The 21,063-nt window shown below is 38.2% G+C and overlaps 3 protein-coding genes and 1 non-coding gene across 4 annotated transcripts; 3 read left to right on the top strand and 1 right to left on the bottom strand.

The window, feature by feature from the left end:
* The first annotated feature begins 5,150 nt into the window (after nucleotides 1-5,150).
* LOC141655968 (very-long-chain 3-oxoacyl-CoA reductase 1-like) lies at nucleotides 5,151-7,194 on the top strand. The gene is made up of 3 exons (XM_074462946.1): nucleotides 5,151-6,000; nucleotides 6,693-6,762; nucleotides 6,863-7,194. The coding sequence occupies exons 1-3, from the start codon at nucleotides 5,363-5,365 to the stop codon at nucleotides 7,112-7,114; spliced, it is 960 nt and encodes a 319-aa protein (XP_074319047.1). The 5' UTR covers nucleotides 5,151-5,362; the 3' UTR covers nucleotides 7,115-7,194.
* A 2,173-nt stretch (nucleotides 7,195-9,367) lies between these two features.
* Nucleotides 9,368-12,746, top strand: LOC141656983 (uncharacterized). Its single transcript, XM_074464082.1, has 2 exons — nucleotides 9,368-9,672; nucleotides 11,308-12,746. Exon 2 carries the CDS (start codon nucleotides 11,329-11,331, stop codon nucleotides 12,553-12,555), a length of 1,227 nt encoding a protein of 408 aa, XP_074320183.1. The 5' UTR covers nucleotides 9,368-9,672; nucleotides 11,308-11,328; the 3' UTR covers nucleotides 12,556-12,746.
* A 454-nt stretch (nucleotides 12,747-13,200) lies between these two features.
* Nucleotides 13,201-14,872, top strand: LOC141656982 (ATP synthase gamma chain, chloroplastic-like). Its single transcript, XM_074464080.1, has one exon. It carries the CDS (start codon nucleotides 13,529-13,531, stop codon nucleotides 14,660-14,662), a length of 1,134 nt encoding a protein of 377 aa, XP_074320181.1. The 5' UTR covers nucleotides 13,201-13,528; the 3' UTR covers nucleotides 14,663-14,872.
* A 542-nt stretch (nucleotides 14,873-15,414) lies between these two features.
* TRNAR-CCU (transfer RNA arginine (anticodon CCU)) lies at nucleotides 15,415-15,487 on the bottom strand. Its single transcript has one exon. It is a non-coding gene; the product is annotated as a tRNA-Arg (tRNA).
* Between the last annotated feature and the right edge of the window lie 5,576 nt (nucleotides 15,488-21,063).

The raw sequence follows: 21,063 nt of genomic DNA, 5'->3' as shown, positions 1-21,063 counted from the left end.
CTATTGGAGAGAAATTGATCATTGGTGGTGATCTCAATGGGCATGTGGGTACTAGTCGAGTTGGCTTTGAGAACATTCATGGGGGTTTTGGGTTCGGGGAGAGAAATGAAGCAGGAAGTGACATATTGGATTTTGCTTTGGCATATGACTTGGGTGTAATGAACACTTGGTTCGAAAAAAGACATTCTCATTTGGTGACTTATAGAAGTGGAGGTAATGCTAGTCAGATTGACTTTCTTTTGGTAAGGAATGTGTGGAGGAAAGAGTACACCGATTGCAAGGTCATACCCGGGGAAAGTGCCGCAACACAACATAGACTAGTGGTTCTTGATTTTCGGGGTAAGAGAGACTTGAGGAAGAGAAAGATAATTGGTGAGGCACAGATCAAGTGGTGGAAGCTACAAGGGGGAAACCAACAAGCGTTTTTGGATAAGGTTGAAAGGAGCGATATTTGGTCGGATTGCGAGGAGAAAGATATTGATGCAACGTGGGATAAATTGGAGCATGTTGTAAAGGATTTGGCGATGGAGGTGTTAGGGGAATCTAAAGGGAATAGACCATCAAGTAAGGACACATCTTGGTGGAATGATGTGGTGAGACAAGCGATAAAGACTAAACGTGAATGCTATAAGGTTCTGGGGAAATGCATGAGTGATGAGAACTTTGAAAAGTACAAGGAGGCTAGACGAGCCGCTAAAAAGGCCGTACGGGATACGAGGGCAAAAGTTAACCAAGAAGTGTATGCCAGGTTGGACACGAGAGAAGGAGAGAAGGATATCTATAAACTGGCTCGCATAAGAGACCGAAAGACGAGAGATATTGGGAGAGTTAGGTGTGTGAAAGATATGGACGACAAGGTTCTCGTTCAGGATAACGAAATAAAGGCTACATGGAGTTCGTACTTTGATAATTTATTCAATGGACATCAGGAAGAAGGTTTTGGGGATGTAGAGGTAACACCAAGCATGGTGAATCGGGAATTTGTGCGTAGAATACAAAAGAGTGAAGTTAGAAAGGCGTTAAAGAAGATGGGGTCAAAGAAAGCAGAGGGATCGGATGGTATACTCATAGAAGTCTGGAGGTGCTTCGGGGAGAAAGGGATCGAATGGGTAACCATGCTCTTCAACAAGATTTGGAGGAGCAACAAGATGTCATCGGCTTGGAGGAGAAGCACTCTTGTCCCTTTGTACAAGAACAAAGGTGATGTTCAAGAGTGTTCCAACTATCGGGGAATTAAACTTATGAGTCATACGATGAAGTTATGGGAGCGGGTTATCGAGCAAAGGCTTAGGAGATGTGTAGACATCTCGGAAAACCAATTTGGATTTATGCCCGGAAGATCGACTATGGATGCGATTTTTATCATGAGACAGTTGATGGAATACCATCGGGACAAGAAGAAGGACTTACATATGATTTTTATTGACTTGGAAAAGGCATATGATAGGGTACCAAGAGAAGTACTTTGGTGGGCTTTGGCGAGAAAGGGTGTGTTGCGAAAATATATTGACCTCATAAAGGACATGTATAAGGGGGCTAGTGCAAGTGTTCGCACTAATGTTGGGAGAACGGAAGAATTTCCTATTACCATCGGGGTGCATCAAGGTTCCGCACTTAGTCCTTTTCTCTTTGCTATAGTTATGAATGAGTTGACAAGGGATATTCAGGACGACATCCCTTGGTGTATGATGTTTGCTGATGATATTGTGTTGATTGATGAGACAAAAGAGGGGGTGGAGAGAAAGTTGGAATTGTGGAGGCAGACTTTAGAGACTCGTGGGTATTTGAGGTGTCAGTTCACTAAGGTGGCGGGGTTGAGATCGACAGAGGCAGGGAGTATTATTTTCGATGGGAATGTTGTTGAGGGTTCGAATTTCTTCAGATATCTAGGATCTATTATTCAAAAAGATGGGGAGTTAGACGGAGATGTAGCTCACAAAATTAAAGCGGGATGGTTGAAATGGAAGAGTGCTTCAGGGTTTCTTTGCGATAAAGATATGCCCCAAAGATTAAAGGAAAAATTTTATCGCACGGCAATTAGGCCTGCCCTACTTTACGGCTCCGAGTGTTGGGCCGTGAAGCATTGTCACATTCAAAAGATGAGTGTGGCGGAGATGCGCATGTTGAGGTGGATGTGCGGACATATAAGGAAAGATCGGTTAAGGAATGAGGTGATTAGGGAAAAGGTAAAAGTGGCGCCAATAGAGGACAAGATGATGGAAAACCGACTAAGATGGTTTGGCCATGTGAGAAGGAGACCTATGGACGCACCCGGCCAGGAGGCCGGAGACTTGGAGAACAGAAAAGGTCCCTAGAGGCAGAGGAAGACCGAGACAGACATGGTTGATAGTGATACAGCACGATATGAGAGTTTTGGGGCTTGAGGAGAGTATGGTGACGGAGAGGGCACAATGGAGGGAAATGATACATGTGGATTTTTAGTATTTGATGTTTTTTTGACAGATTTAATGTTTTTTTATTTATTTAAAAAAAATTAAATTATTTATTTTTCTCTCCTTTATTACACTTTTTCACCAACCACTTTCTTATAGATTTTACCTGGTTCATTCCGAATCCTTAACTCTATTTCGGTTTTTAAAAATCGTTTTAATCTTTTCTCTCGATTTAAATTTGAAGTTTTTATAAAAGAAAGACGGAATTCGATTTTAAAACCCCTAAGTTTACCTTGACTTTCCATTACATTTTCGTTCTTCCTTTTTGTTTTTCATCTTCCCTTTTTTTTTATTCGCATTTTGAGGTGTGCGTTCACGCATGGACGGTTCGAAAGGATGATTCATGTCAGCCGACCCCAAATCACTTTGGGATTAAGGCTCTGATGTTGTATATATTTTATAGTTATATATGTGTGATTTTATTTTTGAAAAAGTATTGAATATTAAATTTAAATAAGTGAAAGTAAAACTTACGTTAATTATAACTCACTATCATTTCCAAAACCAAAACCAACTTATAATCAATCTATTTTGACATTTCATTACTAGTCTAAAGAACATCATTTGTTTCCAATTCAGCTTATTTCCTCACCAAATTCAACCATATAACAACTCTCGCCATTTACCTTAAATTCAACTTGATTCCGTTTGGATGCGTGTCCAAATACCATGGTCACGGCTCAAAATACCATGGACACGTGCCCAAATAAAAGATGAAAGTCGTTAGACAGGGCTTTACAAGTGTCCGACACATTTTGACGTGTGTCCGACAAGTGTCGTGTCTGACACGAGTGTCCGACACGGAAACGCTGATTAGGAGGGGTGTCCGTGCAACCTAACTTGTATATAGGCCGAGAAAGAGATCTCAATAAATAATAATATGTCATGTGTTTAAATCACTCGTTTTCAATGTTCCCATGAGGCCATGAGATTCTCTCTGGATCTCTTGGAAAAAATAATAATGCATCGAGTACAACTATGCATGGTTATTATGGAGAAATTATATACCCAAATGATGGGGGTACTTTTTTTTTTTTTTGCAAGCAAGGGAAATAACTTCGCGACAGCACGGAAAGCCGGCACCCCGTTTAACAGACCCAAAGGGCCACCGTGCAATACCTCAGTGCTCCCGTCTAGGACGTCGAACCCGGGACCTCAAGATGAGGTGTTTATACCTTACGGTACCCCCGAGACACCACTAGACCCAAGCCACTTCGGTATGATGGGGGTACTTTAGTTACGCTTATATATGATAATCGAGGTTTGATGACTTAATAACTACTCCCGTAATTGATAACTTTAATGTTTTCAGGCTGCTCTATTAGGATTTTTTTTTTATTAAATGATGCTTCGAAGCAAACAAATTAACAAAAAGAGACTAAGCTAATATCGAAAATGGGCCCACGTATGAAAGGAAGACCCACGCACGTCGACTTTAGAGCCAAGTCACCCCCTGGGCTAAGAGACTTGGCCACAAACCACAATTTTTTTTTTGAGGCTACAAATCACAACTTTTGGGTTAAGCAAATACTTGCAATAAGGCTCACGTAGCTCTTTGGCTGAGCGACCTTCTTTTTGTCGTTCGCGGACCCATTTTTGATAATCACAAAATCTCATTTGTGACGGTACGTATCCGTCACTTTGAAGTGACGGATATCATTTTCCCTCACAAATGACCCAAATAGAGGAGAGAGGGAAACACATGGGGATGCCGCCACCTTATCCCCCTATTCGTTTTGTGAGTGGCGGTATCCGTCACTTGCTTCAACCCGTCTTCAGCAAGACTAATTGTTTCATAATTTGTTTCAATCCGTTTCCCTTTTCTTTCTTTGTTTCCCTCTCAACACCATTTAAGGGTTGAAGATTTTGCCAGCATTTTTTTGCATGTTCTTTAATGTTTTCTTAAATTATAACTTGCATTTATCACTATTTAATACTCCCTTCGTCCCAGACCGATGGTAACACTTACTTAATACGACCGTACCATATCAATGATAATAGACCTGGCAAATCGGGTTAACGGGTCGGGTTCGGGTCAGACCATTTCGGGTCGGGCCATTTCAGGTTTCTCAAATTTTCGGGTTAGCTCGGATCGGGCCGGGTCATTTCGGATTCCGGGTCTGTTTCGGGTTTGTTTGTCGGGTCTATTTCGGGTCAAGCGGGTCGGGTTATTTTGGGTCATGTCATTTTCGGGTTAATAATTAAGAGAGAAAAAAACATTTCAAGTCTTTTGGGGTCAATTAGAGTCATATTTTGTCGAGTCATTTTCGGGTTGAGTGGTTTCGGGTCGGGCATTTCGGGTCGGGTCAGTTACGTGTCCATGAAAGCTTGGGTCATTTTCGGGTCGGGTCGGGTCAATTCGGACTTCGGGTGTCATTCGGGTGCGGCAGTTCGGGTCTCGGGTCAACCTTTTCGGGTCGGGTCAATCGGGCCGGGTTGATTTTGCCAGGTCTAAAGGATAACATTCCTTATTTGGCCTACAATATTACCAAATTATCCATTAAATTTACATAAAATTACCAAATTATCCTTATAGCTATTTGATATTTACATAAAATGTCACTACATACCCCACCTACCAACTCACAATTAAACCCACAATTACATACCCCGCCTATTTTCTTCCCTCTTTATCCCATTTTTTACCACGGTACCATTTGTATGATATGGAGGGAGTACTCCATAAAATAGTCACTTATTAAAAACTGCTTTTATAGACAGATTCTCGTGATCTAATCAGACCACATGGGTCATGTACTCAGTACTCATGTTTTAATTGAACCATTAAATTTAATAATTTAATTTTTGTCATTTATTGGTATTATTTTAACTAATCCATCTATAATTTGTTGACTTTATTTACATTAAAACTTAAGTTCAAGCAAAGATTTGACACATTTCATTTTCCAATGGCAACATCACTAACAGATTTACAAAAACAACTACTACTAATAATTTGCACAATTGGATTCTTTACATTTACAAAACAAATCTTAAAATTCATAAAATGGGTTTGGGTAATGTTCATTAGATCACCCAAAAAACTAACCAACTATGGTTCATGGGCTCTAATCACTGGTTGCACTGATGGTATTGGAAAAGCCCTTGCCTCTGATCTCGCTTCAGACGGTCTTAACTTAACCTTAGTTGGTAGAAACCAACTTAAACTCGAAGCCATTTCAAATGAGATATTGGAGAAACATGGCAAGGAAAACATCGAGACAAAGATTATTGTTATTGATTTTGCGAAGATTGTCGGGGAAGAAGTTGAAATGAAAATTAAGGAAGAAATTGAAGGATTAGATGTTGGTGTTTTGGTTAATAATGTGGGGATGTTAAATTCAAAACCAAAGTTTTTTCATGAGGTTGATTTTGAAGAAATACATGATTTGATTAATGTTAATTTGAATAGTTTAACTTGGGTTACTAGAGCTGTTCTTCCTTGCATGTTGAAGAAGAAAAAGGGTGCTATTGTTAATATTGGTTCTGGGTCGACTTGTGCGGTTCCTTCTTTTCCTCTTTTTGCCTTATATGCCGCTACTAAAGGGTAAGTAAACACTTGCGGTTTTACTTAAGACGAGAAAAAATGTCATTGTTTTATAATAAAAAATGATCATTTAATGATAAAATGTTTATAACTAAAATTGTCACTTTCTAATAATAAATAGGTAGTATTATCAGGAAATGTTTACATTTTATCGTAAAATGAACTTAAGATGGTTACCACCCGTCTGAAATATGACTTCTTGTTTGTAGTTTTTAGTTGAATCTTAGATATGATACATGATACATGATACTCAAGTTATGTCCGTGGTATTAATTTGGGATAAGGAATGATTGGTTCCGAGATCAAGTCTCAATTCAACATGGTTATATCATGTTATTTTTCTCATCATCGGTTGACTTTTTTTTGACAAGTATCATTGATTGACTTGTTTGGTGCATTTACTCAAGTGATGTAACAGTGGCAGATTTAGGCGGGGCTAGCAGGGGCGGTTGCCCCTGCTGTATATTGGAAAATTTGATATTTAGTTGAAATTTTCGATTTTTTCTTCTAGTTAAATATCGCACAATGTTTGCATTGTGCTCGATTTAGTAGAAGATGCAAGCCTTTTACTACAGTATCATTACGTATAATTTGTCGCACAATGTTTGCATTTTGCTCGATTTAATTGGGAATATAGATGTTACAATTCGACTGAAGATTGTCTTTGGACTAATGTTTTTAATTAAGTTCAGGTATCTTGCAATGTTCTCAAGAAGCCTAAGCGTAGAGTATCAGCAGCACGGAATTGATGTACAATGTCAGGTAACATGTCAAAAACTCGAAATCATTTCAAATTTGAATAATACATCTAAGTTAATTTATTTTTTGGTGATTCCTTGAACATTATTTTGTTACTTCTCAGATACCATTTCTGGTAGCAACGAAGATGGCATTGATGATAAGAATATTGCCCGTACCGCCCTTCTTTATTCCATCACCGGAGCAGTACAGCAAAGCGAGTATACGATGTATTGGCTTTGAACCCCTCTGTGTTCCTTACTGGACTCATGCTTTTCAATGGTGTCTCTCGAGTTTACTGCCGGAATCCGTCGTGAATTGGGTTCTTTTCAAATACTTCGTTGGTTTGCGAAGGAAAATGATTCAGAAGGAATGAAGGCAGAGACAGTAGCATAATTTTTTGAATTATGTTGCGATAAAAAAAGGTTTTAGTAGTCCTCTCCTGTTCAATAAAAAAAGAAAAAAAAAGTTTTTTTTACATTTAGTATTTAGATTTTTTCGCAAGCGATATTTTTTAACAAGCATTTGTGATGCAACAGTAAGTCTCCTGAGAAACCGTCTCTATTAAAAATTTGTGTTACGGTTGAGGGAGGTCTAGACTCTAGACGTCTAGTGAATGTTAATAGTTTTCTTTTTTTGTGTGTTGTAAATTTTATCTATGAGCATGTAATATGTAACATTCTTTTTAGGACAGTTTATTATGGAATTATGGTAATATTATGGTAAATTATTTGCAAGAAAATTTTTACACTAAAAATTACTAACACAGTTGGTCTTCCTTAAAACGGTTGTATTCATTTTAAGTGTTTGTCTTATTCATCTGTTTGACCCCTTTAAATATTTAAGACGAATATTATCTTAAATAAGATATATGTTACCGACAAGCTAAGCGGATTAAGAAATGACGAGATAAGAAGGCTCACCGTGAATCAACCCAGTTTTAGCCTTTGCAAACGGGAGTATGTGGGCCAATTTTAGTCCCATTGCTTCAAGATGGCCTATAGCTTACAACAAGTAATGGGCTGATTTTTCATTTGAAGGAAGACACCGAATCGAACCCAAATCGAACAGAAAGAAAAACCCGATCCAAACCCAATTTTAAAATACCCATACTTTATCCACTATTTAATTATCCATATCCAAATCCACAATTGAAAAATCCGATCATATCCAAACCCGATCCATTTATACACGAACCTGATAATAAAAATTTATATTATCTATTCCGTATTAAACCTTTGAAGTACCATCAAACCGATCTTTCTCGTTGAAAATAGAAAAGCACGGAGTATTGTTCACCAATCACTAGGGATGTCAGTGGGGCGGGTTTTGGCGGGTCTCGCCCCGCACCCGCCCCACTTGGGGCGGGCGCGGGTAATGATTTGACGGGTCATGGGGCGGGGATGGGTTTCAAAAGTATCATTCGTCGCGGGTCGTGGGGCGGGGATGGGTATCACATGAAACCCGCCCCATACCCACCCCGCCCCACACCCACCCCGCCCGCCCCGCTCCACATGTCCCCGCTCCGCTTATACCCGCCTCACTCATCTCCAAATCACCAACCCACCTATAATAAGTAGTAGTAATTATACTATAATAATAAAAGAAAATTATAACAAGAGGATAAAAAGCCCAAACCAATGATACTTGGTAAGAATGCTAACGGAGCTTTAGATGATTTGAGGGAACAATGAGTGAAGCTCTGTTAATTTGATCAAGCAGCTTTGTTTACTTTGGACATGCGTTTCATTGTTTGTAAAACTCTTTCATGGTTTGAAAAACTTGTGTACTAGTTAATTGAATGTATATTTTGCGAAAACTTATTTGTATAAGTAGTACGACTAGTATATTTTAGATTTTAGATTTATATTTTTAAAAATTGTTTATGAGGAGATAGGTAATTTGGCGGGTCAACTTGGTCCCAGCGGGGGACGGGTTTGAAAAGTTCAACCCGCCGCGGGTCGCGGGGCGGGTGTGGGTACGCATTATAGACTCGCGGGGCGGGTGCGGGTTACCCCTCCTCCGCACCCACCCCGCCCCATTGACATCCCTACCAATCACCACTGCCGATCTATTTTGTAGTTGCCATTACCAAGTTGGGTGAGGAATAAAGGTTTGATCTTTTTTGACGTCTTAATTCTCAAACAAATTGTCCATTCTTTAGAGCTGCCAAAAAAGGTACAGCCCACCCAAAAAAAAACCGATCCGATACAACTTGAAAATTGGATGAACAAATACGTCCTGCCTTAAAGTTAAACCTATAACCGATAACCCCTTTATTTGTCTCAATTCGAACTCCACTTGAAAAGACACGAACTAATTTATGGTTTGATTTGGAACCAATCCAATAAGAAATTAGCTTAATTATAGTCCAAATAAGATCATTTTGACATTTATCAATAAATGCACTTATTTATAAAATATATGAAGGGTGTTGATAACTTAACTAGGTACGGACACGGTGACACTTAAACAAAACCAAACCAGATCTGACTTAACGATGACTTGACATGAAACTAAAGTCAACCCGAACAAGTTATTGACCGTACGTACACAAACCGAATCAAATACAAAAAGACTTGTTTAAATCCGATTCATAACCAACTCGAGTAACCCGATTATTGACTCTTAAGTCTAAAAATTATAGTCATCCCATTTTCTCTGAATACTCCTTAAAATATCTTATCTTTGCTACTATTAGTCTTCTAATACTGAGGAGGTGCTAATCACAGTTCATTCTCCACTAATCTCAGTTTAATTATTCCAAATTTTGAAACTTTATTCTTCTTCTACTTCCATTACTACTTGTTTCTGGAATCAAGCAAAAACCCATAAAAAAAATCCAATCTTTGAGCTCAGCACTTACCTCAATTTTTTTGTTACTGTTCTAAATAAAGATATCAACTTTGACTTTTCCACTTCTAGAATTTAAAGGTAATAACTTTAAATTCCTCTTTTTATTTTCTTTGCATAATAAATTCTTGGTTTATATTCTGCATTTATTGCCTTTTGTTTCTGTTGAATTATTGGTTAATTCCCTAAAATTGTCAACTTTTGTGGGGTTTTGTTTGGTTTCTAGTTTTTTATCAGTAAGTTGGAGCTGAATTGCTGAATTGTTTAGGTATGTGGAATTAATTTTTTTGGTCTAATTGATGTTATCATTTCTATAATTATTACTTGTGGTTAGTTAGGTATGTGGAATTCGATTGTTTTGCGCAATTTTCATCTTGGGTCATTCGGAAACAGCCTTCTGTGATGCATACATCCGACTCCCCTTACCCTGCAATTTGCGGGAGCCATTTAGGCACTCGGGTAATATTGTTGTTGCTATTAGTTAGTTAGTTAGTTAATTCATGATTAGGTTTTTGATAGAAGAAAGTTTATTTTTTATTTAAGGTTTGGGCATTTTTTGAGGATATTGAGATTTGATAATGATTTGTATTAGTTGTATTGTATATATAATTAATGGGTTTTTATTCTGTGGGCGAAATTGAGATTATATTGGGTTCATAGTTTGTTGAAAGCTCGTCATTAATTAGCTAAATTAAGGATATTGCAGTGCAATTAGTCTTCGTGTAAGTCGGTTTTGCACAAGGAAACGTGATCATATTAGTGCAAAAGTAGTTACCAAAGAACCCATTTTACGATATACTCCGTACTTCTTTAAGGCTGCCTTACATAAGTATTTGTGATTGTCGTGTGGGCATTATTGCTTGATTTCAGGTTTAAGGTGAGGCTGTTAGTTAAGATTTAGTTTGCTGTGTTTTAGACTATAGAGAATTTTTTTTGCCAATTTAGATTTTGTGGATTACCATAATTTAGCTAATTTTAGTTTGTGGGATTGTTGGGTTTTTGCTTGATCTGAAGAATTAGGAAGTTTTCGAAATATTAATGTGATGTGGCAATAATTGAGCTTTGGGAGTGTGGTTAGGTGACAATGTGCACAAGTTCTTCCTATAATTGCTCTTCATTTAGTTCACTTTTTAGATATAATTATGCATCTTGTTTGAAATTAGTGGGATATTGCTTGTTTGATTGTCTTTATTTCTGCATAAAAGTCTAAAGTTTGCGCAAGTGAGCTTTGTCAATATGATGTAATTATGCTATAGGACATTTTCCAATTAGTCATGATAGAAAGCTTTGATCTTTCCGCAACCAGGATTTGTCCTTAGCTTTGCGATGGCTGATTCATATCATTCTTTCCAAGAATGAGTCTTAAATGTAGTGGACAAGGAGGGGTCCTTAGATGTTCAATTTGTGAATCAAAGATGTCCTTAGATGTGGCTTAATCTGAATGTGCTTATTAATGTCGTTACTCTTTAAATGTTCAGTTTGTGAATCATAGAAACTTAATCTGAATGTGCAATAATTTGTTTCTGTATCATTTTGAGTTCATTTGGCTTACACGAAAATAGCCTCTTTGACGGCGAGGGAAGTTCGCATACGTTCGATCCTCTTACCCTAACTTTCTGGCACTTGGATAATGTGTCCTTGGCTCACATTTAATGTGTCTTTTGTTTATGATTTCTCATTCAACTTCACGGATATTTGATTTTCCAACGATTCCAGGTGTGAAACATTTCCAGTAGAATGGACTCCCCACAATCTGTTGTTTCACCATTCAAAAACCTCAGTGTTAGTGGTGCCGAGCCAGAGAAACAGAGATCTGATGTTTTTGGCCGGGGCTCTGATCAGATATCTAACCGAACTGACAAGCCAGGGACTAATGGTCATAAACCAGAAGACTTTATTGGTGTCCTTGAAGTTTACGTGCATCATGCCCGAGACATTCAGAACATATGTATTTACCACAAGCAAGATGTTTATGCCAAGCTTTGCCTGACCAGCGATCCCGATAATACTGTGTCTACTCATACTGTCAATGGGGGTGGGAAAAATCCGGTCTTCAACGACAAAGTTCGAATCAATGTTAGGACCATTGAGACTTCCGTAAAATGTGAAATTTGGATGCTTAGCCGTGTTAAAAACTACCTCGAAGACCAGCTTCTCGGGTTTGCTCTTGTGCCATTGTCGGAAATCCTCTTGAAGAATGGGAAGGTAGAAAGGGAATTCTCTCTCTCATCAACGGATCTCTTCCATTCTCCAGCTGGGTTTGTCCAATTATCTCTTGCTTACTCTGGGTCTGTACCAGAAGTGATGACGATCCCGAAGCTCCCGTCTTGTTCTGATAATATAGTGGAAGCAAGTGACTTTGATCAGATCGAGTTTCCGGACCCTAAGATGTTGACTGAAAATGAAATGATGGTATCGGAGTATGTCGGGATGGAGTGTGACCGGGATTCTCAAACCACCGAGAATTTGGTTTCTTCAGAGAAAGAGAGTCATGAACTCGGTGTTCGAGTTGTCGAGAGCTTCTCCGCTAATAGTGAAGAGTCCAATCCCCTTTCACATGTTGAGTCTCCTCCTAGGAGTGAGTCAAGCTATGGCTCACAATCTGTTAGCCTTCCCGCTAGCTCTCAAACTTCTGAAACTCAAGTTACTTCGAAAAGTGAGGTAAAAGACTCGGTTGAAGGAGAGGGTGAGTCCTCCAATGGCCATGCACCATCGAAAGAGACATTGGTGAAGCCACTTTTGACTGTCAATATCGAGCCTGAGGCGACGATGGTGCAGCAAGACATTGTGGATATGTACATGAAGAGCATGCAGCAGTTTACGGAGTCTTTAGCCAAAATGAAGCTTCCAATGGATCTTACTCCAGAATCATCCAAATCGGAGAATTCAAGCTCCGATCAGACAACGGAGACTCCAAAGAGTACTGGATCCCGCGTCTTCTACGGTAGCAGAGCTTTCTTCTGAGATTTATGAGCAACTGTCTGTGGTGAAACTGTAACATGTGACTTCTAAATTTTAGAACTAGAGGTCATACATAGCAAACTGATTTCTCGATTTCCAAAATAGAGCCGATTACCGTTGTTCTATGGCATTGTAACATGATGGAATAAAACAAAATGACTATTTGGCTACACTTTTTATTAAATTTCTTTGATTGATGGAACAGTGACCAAACGCTGCAATTGTCATTATTGGTCTTCCAAGAATTTATGTGTTTGCTAACACAGGGTCACTGATACGAATATTCGAACCTTCTTTCCCTGTCTTAGGCGGGAGCCTTTGAGGAACTATATTGGCATCGGAGCTAGTCAAGCTACCATGCTAGTAAACCCATTCTTTGATGAACTTCAGCTTCCAAGCATTACTCCTAATAATGAAATTTACATTAGACACTAATTTTCAATTTAGTTTTGAGACGGTCTCTCGCAAGTACTAGCTCATTTGAAAAAAGTGCGTACAACAGTACAAGTATATAAATATGGATTCGTTTATCCATTTTTCTAATATACTTCTTCCCTTCAGAAGAATTGTTTACGTTTGCTTTTAGAACAAAGTCCTCGACAAAGGACTGAGGAAGTATCTTTTTGAAATATAAAAAGCAAAACAACTTCACAAAAACACAGAGTAAACAAATAACCAAGACAACAAATAAAACGTAAACAATTCAGCGGTGCCAAGAGAGTAGGACACAAATGAAGTGTGAACTTTGTGCAATGCTGCCATGAGCGATGAGCTACTACGATTCTACTAATAGTCAAAGGAGAGTACAACTCTTACGCTGTTTGCTCACCACCTTGTAAGTTGTAAGCTACCAAAATTCTCTCCAAATACTTCAATTTTCTCGCAATTAATTTTGTTATTTAATTGATTGAACAATCTAATCATTTTAGTAGCTGAAAATTATATCAAAAAATCCACAATTACAACAACAAATATCATGTTTTCTTCATCTTTTAATTATTCAATTAGGGCACAAATTCCCACATCAATTAATCCAAATCAAACAATATATTCAAAATCAAAACCCAACCCATTTCATCAAATTCAATCTTCAACAAAACCCAGTTCCAGATTTCAAATCCATTGTTGTAGCATTAAAAAACTCAGAGAAAGAATCAGTACAGTTAAAAACACCCAAAAAATTGCAGAAGCAATGAAACTTGTTTCTGCAGCAAAAGTTCGAAGAGCTCAGGAAGCTGTTATTACTGGCAGACCTTTTGCAGAAGCATTAGTTGAAATGTTGTATCATATTAATGAAACCCTTCAATTAGAGGATGTTGATATTCCTTTAGCTAGTGTTAGAACTGTTAGGAAAGTTGCCCTTGTGGTTATAACCGGGGAACGTGGGCTTTGTGGCGGGTTTAATAACGCGGTTATTAGAAAAGCCGAGGCTAGGATTGAGGAATTGAGGAAACTTGGTTTGGGTTTTACTGTTATAAGTGTTGGGAAAAAGGGTAATTCTTATTTTTCTAGGCGGTTGGATGATGTGCCAGTGGACCGGTTTGTCGAGGGGGAAGGGTTTCCGACTGTTAAACAGGCGCAGGCGATTGCTGACGAGGTTTTTTCTTTGTTTGTGAGTGAAGAGGTTGATAAAGTAGAACTCTTGTATACAAAGTTTGTTTCTTTAGTGAAGTCTGATCCTGTTATTCATACTTTACTACCTATTTCACCGAAGGGGAAGGTTGTTGATGCGTATGGAAATAGTGTTGATGCGTTGGAGGACGAGTTTTTTAGGTTGACTACTAAGGAAGGGAAGTTGGCAATGGAGAGACTAAAGGTGGGGAAAAAGAAGGAGGTGTTGCAGCCGTTGTTGGAGTTTGAGCAGGATCCGGTTCAGATCCTTGATGCAATGATGCCTCTTTATCTCAACAGTCAGATATTGAGAGCCTTGCAGGAGTCATTAGCGAGTGAGCTTGCAGCGAGGATGAATGCAATGAGCAATGCGACTGATAATGCTGCAGAATTAAAGAAGGATCTATCTATGGCTTATAATCGTGCTCGACAGACTAAAATTACAACTGAAATCTTGGAGATTGTTGCTGGTGCTGAAGCTCTTAGACCATATGACTAGTTTTTTTTATATTCCCGGAGTTTTTTTCCTAGATTGGCTAACGCTAGTAATGTAAACGGTATTACAGTAATCCAACTTTGTTTTCTAAGGCTACAATTTTGGAAGATTACTCCAATGCCGAGTTCTGAGAAGTTTTCTGCCATATGTTTGGAACTGTTGAACAATTACATTGTTTCTCTTCTACCCCATAACATATTCGCTTGCTTAAGTAACCGATTGTCTCTTTGAATTGCTTATCGTTTACATCATAGCAAATTTGCTTGCATATTACAGTTAATACCTTATGTTCTCTTTAAATTGACTCTCTTTTACATCATACAGACTATGGAGTAGTTTTATGTGCTTGCGTTTTATGAAGTACCTGATATGCCCATTCCTTTTGCGCAATACCACCAGTATCTTTGACAGTCTGCAGACTAAAGACAATGTCCTCCTCCGAAAGTACAAGACATCGACAATGAACACCGTTATTGACAAAAAAGCTGGATCAACTCCCACGAGATAAGCCAAGGCAAAAATTAATCGAGCAAATGATCACATAACCGGACAAACCTACTGTTTAAGCTGATAGTAAGAATCTTAAGTGAATACCCGACCTGTATTCGACAGTTAAAAGAAGTACAATTACGAAAGTAGCGTTCAAAAGTCACGATGTCCTGCATACCAGTTGTTTACTTCCTCCTCCTTACACAATATGATGCTAATATGACAGACAAGAAATCTGAAAAATAAAAAATAAAATATTGCAAAAACGCGTCAGGTAGGGGTCGAACCTACGACCTTCTGCTTAGGAAACAGACGCTCTATCCACTGAGCTACAGACGCTTCTTGATAAGACTTGCACTTCCTACATATAATAGGATAAAATATAAAAATTGGGCATATATTTTTGAGAGCTGCTTTTTATCGCCCGTGTTTTTCTTAGTATCACCCGAATTTGGCATTGACTTTCTAATTTTACCCTTATTTATCGGGGTGTGTTTTTTGTCGCCCAAGTTTTACTAATTACGCATCCATCACATAATTATCTCCAATTTTTTTGAAATCCGAAAGGTTTATCAAATAACTAAAACTATTTCAATCATAACCATCGACGATTTACACACAGAAAACAAGTTAAAACAAATGGGTTTGATTGATATACTCTATTAGTTTTTTGATTAATACATGTTATTAATTTTTTTATTGCTACAATTTATTGGATTTACTATCCCAACAAATTATTGGATTTAAAATTAACTTACACGGAATTGGAATTCCGACACAATAACCGAATAACGCTCGAAAGATGATGTGAGGACCTGCGAGACCGGAGCTGTTCGTGTGAATGGGACGAACTTGCAATGGTTGTGCCAGGTGAAATGCGCAAACGAGCCATAGTAACTGCGTGTAAATTACACGAACGAGGTTAGGTATAGCTAGTCATGTGTTCGACACGTCCATTCCTCAAACGCAAAAACTAGAGTACACCACTGTCACTATAGCAGCTTTTCAGATTTCCAAAATTTGGTACAACTTTTAACACTTTATTAATTTCCAGAATTTACTCTATACCAAACGATACTCTTATTATTAAAATATATTAATTGCATCTTATTAATCAAGATTAATTAACAACAATACATCAATTGAAAATTAAAGAGAAAACGAGTAATCGTTTATCTTGACTTATCACTAATTAATTAGTTTTGGAGCCCGTGAAAATCACGGGATCGTTAATAATTTATTATTTTAATCAGCTTAAAGATTATGGACTATAAATGTTTATCTTCTAACAAAAATTTAGGCGTTATTTTAAGTTCTCTTTATTGATTGAATGAATTAGAATGTTTAAGCCGACAAAATAAAATCTCAAAGGTGTTTAAGGTAGACAAGTAGAGATATTGTCATAACACAAGAGATGATAGGTATGAAGATAAGAAGAAACTAAAAAGTTTATTACATTTACATTCTTTTGTCACATTAAAATTTGTCATTTTAGGTGCCATTTAATTGAATTGTATAGATTTATTTATAAATGAGTGAATGAAATCAATGTCATATAACTATAAATTGATAATCCACATCACATTAAAATTTCCATGTTACATTTAATTAAATTTGTCATTTTAAGTACCCATTTAATTAGATTGTATAGATTATAGATGGAATTTTAGGGTCGGCGCATGAAACTTCATAGTGAAAAGAGTTGCATATTCAACTAATAAAAAGTTGCTTAAGGTAATATTTTTAAATTATGTGAGTATGTATCATCCTCTGAAAACACAAAAATAATAAAAAATAAGATTCTAGTTAATTTAATAATATACAATAAAGAAAAAAAGTAAAAAAATATTCTAGTTATCTATGTAAACTTTACATACCAATTTTTGGAATTAAATGGAAATTTTGATTGTTATATAATGGGGAGGGGAAAGAAAAAAGATCATCATTAAATAAAAGTAATAAAGTTAAATAAATAGGGTAAATTGATGACTAAAGTTATGAGAGGGAGATACAAAGTTTGAATCATTTTTTTTAATTTATTTTGTATGTTTGAGACTTTATATTTTTTAATTTTTTTTTTACTAATAAGCATGTGACACATGATAATAAAAAATGAATTTTTTAGTGAGATGACTTAGTGAAATATTTAGTCTTGCCTTTTTATAATATTGTACTTTACATACCAATTTTTTGAATAACATGGAAGTTATGATTATTATTATATAATGTTGAGGGGAAAGCAAAAAAATCATCATTAAGAAGATAATAAAGTTAAATAAATAGGGTAAATTGATAACCAAAGTTATGGGAGGGAGATAAAAAGTTTGCATCAATTTTTTTTTTTGTGTGTGTTTGCAACTTATATTTTTTATTTTTAAAAAAAAAATTATGAATGAGGTAAAATATAAGGTTTTGTTTGTCATATTGAACTCAAAGCTGGTAAGAATAGAAACTATACATATATGAAAATTAAAGGGTTAAACAAATAAAAAAATGGAAAAATAAAACAATAGGCGAAAGTAGTAACTTACAACATAACAATAAAGCATTCACATCAATGAAGATCATGACATTGAATCCTATAAAACACAACAAAATAAAACCATAAAAAAAAAAAATCAATATCATGATATACACAAAAGATATGTAATTTCACTTAAAGAGATGAAGTATATATATTTATAAAAAAAAATGCTATAATATTCATTAAGATTAAGAATTGAAGAGTAAGATGAAAGGTTGAAATTAGGTTACGAACTTACAATGAATGGGAGAAGAGGAAAAACAAAAGTGGAGTAAATGGATAATAAAACATCTTGAATGTGTTATTGTTATTATTATTATTATTATTATTATTATTATTATTATTATTATTATTATTATTATCATTATCATTATCATTATCATTATTATTAGAACTTAATTAGACATGAAATATTATATCATATTAGGAGATTTTTTAGAGTTGTCACATGACAATTAAATCCTACTCAAGTTAGTCTTGTAATGGTATTTTATAGATAGAAATATATTTTAACGCGGACATCGGCAATCCAAAGACATTTTGGCAAACAAATTGGGGAAGATGATATTTTGAAATTTGTATATGTAGTTGATTCATATGTGAGTGAGTAAAAGAACGGGGATTATTAATCCGATTTTGGTTTTTTCTTTAAAAAAAGAAAAAAAAAAAAAGTGGATTAAAAAATAATTTATTGCTAGGTGGCTTTTAGTCGATGTCTACGTGACATTTATAATTCTAGGTGGCTTTTAGTCGATATCTACGTGACATTTAATAGGTGTTTCAAGTAGCCTTTTAATAAAATTTTATAGATTCAAATTACACGCGGATTAAGATGTGACATTGTAAATGCATACGTGGCTTTTCCTTATCCTACGTGGCATTCTCTGCGTGGCCTTTTGAGGGTAACATTTTAATAAGATTTTTTAGATATTGTTCCGGGTGTAATTTCCAGAGCAGTTATTAGTTACCACCCGTGGCTTGTAGAATAATGTCTTGAGTTGAACCCTTCTTGCTTCTATCGTCTCTCTCGGCCTCTCCTGCAACAATGAACGAACTGAGGGCTTGGCTGTGTGCCAGCGTACTCACTCCGACGCTCAAGTCGAAACTTAAAGGGTTAAGTCAGACATTACTTGGCTAGATACGTATTGTAGAGAGATAAGGGAGATATTACCAGATGAATAGTGTATTTAGGTTTTAGTTGTGGGATCCTTTCCTCAATGAAGGTTGAGGAGTATTTATAGGCTTTCACCTTTTGTCACGTAGTGGCCAAGTGGCCAAGTGGCTAGCAGTGGAAAGATCGATCTACCCCCTCGGCCGAGGGACCTATGGCAGGCCGGCGGGCCATGTTGACTCACCGCCGAGGGGCCTTGGATATGAGTACGCGGTATGTGTCCCTTACTGGCGGGTTGTCACGCCGAGACCCGAGCTAACAGCCGATGGGCCGCATCGGCCAGCCGTATAAGTCGTCGACTTGTCTTGTGGATATCTTTGACCTTGCTCAATGTGTTGACTTGGTCGGCGGTGCGAAATATGCCCCATCAATTTGCCCCCAGCGTAGTCTATGCCGTGGTATGGGCTCCGATGTACGTTGAGCATATATTCGTCGCATAAGTATTTTCGTAAAATTTTTCAGACGGCTTCTTCTTCTCGCATCGGCGCGGCTCTTGTTAGGCCGTACCATATACCATATCCCCCTCCACATGGATGCGTAAAGGGCATCCGATGTGAAAAGAACATGACGCCGCCGAGACCAATGCCGAGAGTCTTAGGTTGATTTTGATTGCCCCGGCCGTGCTTCCCCGGCTTGGTTGATCGGGTGGCGGCGGTGACCGATACCTAGGAATTTGTTTGAGGAAGATGAATAGTCGAAGAGATGTGAATGGGCGTGTTGAAGACGCTTGGTCACGGTTGCATTGATTGACGTTTAACTGTTGCGACGATTGACATTCCGTGGTTGCATGCTCGACACGTGTCCGCTCTTTGATTGGGTTGTCGCTCCATGGGCTGTGCTCTGATTGGTCCTTCTTTATGGGCTTTTTTCCTATAAATAGGGCAGTTTTTCCGTGATTTTGGTCACTAATTTCATTTTCTCAAATTTTCCTAAAATCTTCATCTTTCTATACTCTCAAGGGCTTCCTTCATCTTCTTGATCTTTGGAGTATTTGATCCGGCGAGCACTTTTTCCTTTTAAGGTAAACAAACGAATTTTTCTTTTATCTTGCTAGTAATTTGCTGTGAACATGTCTTCTCAACGATCTTTGGACCTAGTGGGCCTGTGTCGGAGGGTCATAGGTCTCCTTCTCCTGAAGTTGATCCTCAAATTCTGGAGGAATGGGAGGATGAAGATTCTTGTGGTGATTTTGGTGATGATTTCGGTGAGGAGGAGGAAATATCTCGTCCTAGTGAGGGGAGACAGTACGTCATGGATCACGGCTATGTCTGTAAGATCGGTCTTGACCGTGCTTGGTCCCATAAGTTTGCCAGTTGTTCCGGCGAGAAACTTTTCGAGGGCCATTTTTTCTTTGGTAGGGGATATGAAATTGTTATCCCTGGGGAGGGTCAGTCCGTCTGTTGCCCTCCACCGGGCCACATCGGCGTGTACATGCGGCATTTGGAGTACGGGCTCCGGTTTCCGTTGAACGGGTATGTTATGGCCATAATTAGGGCTATGAACGTTGCCGTTGCCCAACTGCACCCGTTGGCCATGAGAACCATAATCGGTTTCGTCTGGCTTTGTCTCTTTAAGGGAGAGGCTCCGACGGTGAATTTATTCCGCCGACTTCATCATCTTAAACCATCGATCTCTGGCCGCGTCGGATGGTATAGTGCGCAAACGGAGCAGGGTTATGTCTCTGTCGACAAACTCTCTTCTTGCAAGGACTGGCAGGGTCGGTGGGTGTACGTTAAGGTGCCGGACGACTATCCGCTGCCCCGCTCCTTCCAGCACCAGGTTAATTTGCGGTGTGAGACTAGGGCGGAGCATGACAGATGGGTCACCCGGAAACATCTGAAAATGGATGCCGCCAGGTCCATCCGAAGGAGGACGAGAGGGTCGGGCGATGAGGCTCTTCGAGGTGGACAAGAGTGGGATGCCGAAAAGATGGATCCCCCCGACGCAGATCATTCTTCAGGATGAGCCGCTTTGCTATGTTGGCCTCATACCGGCCCTAGCGCAGGGTGAGTGGGGTCGGTGTGAGGCCCATCACCGCTCTCAATGTTCCTGTTTTCTCGGACCTCGATTTATTTCCTCTACTTGATTCTTGCTTCGTTTCTTTTGCAGACCACTTTGGACCGGACCTATCGGAGGGCCTTCTTCGGAGAATGGGGCTGCACAAAGATAAAACCGTTGCTAACTTGCATCCCAAGGCTCTAGCCCATGATCGCAGGACGT

This window comes from Silene latifolia, chromosome 5 (assembly GCF_048544455.1).
Source record: "Silene latifolia isolate original U9 population chromosome 5, ASM4854445v1, whole genome shotgun sequence".
Taxonomy (NCBI): Eukaryota; Viridiplantae; Streptophyta; class Magnoliopsida; order Caryophyllales; family Caryophyllaceae; genus Silene; species Silene latifolia.
The sequence above is the reverse complement of the archived record's forward strand: the minus strand, read 5'-3'. Positions and strand labels throughout refer to the sequence as shown.

Bases quoted from the DNA above. Each gene is read 5' to 3' on its own strand.
- LOC141655968 (XM_074462946.1), top strand. From the start codon at position 5,363: ATGGCAACATCACTAACAGATTTACAAAAACAACTACTACTAATAATT. The intron at 6,001-6,692 runs GTAAGTAAACAC...AATTAAGTTCAG, and splicing joins TTATATGCCGCTACTAAAGG to GTATCTTGCAATGTTCTCAA. The intron at 6,763-6,862 runs GTAACATGTCAA...GTTACTTCTCAG, and splicing joins GAATTGATGTACAATGTCAG to ATACCATTTCTGGTAGCAAC.
- LOC141656983 (XM_074464082.1), top strand. From the start codon at position 11,329: ATGGACTCCCCACAATCTGTTGTTTCACCATTCAAAAACCTCAGTGTT.
- LOC141656982 (XM_074464080.1), top strand. From the start codon at position 13,529: ATGTTTTCTTCATCTTTTAATTATTCAATTAGGGCACAAATTCCCACA.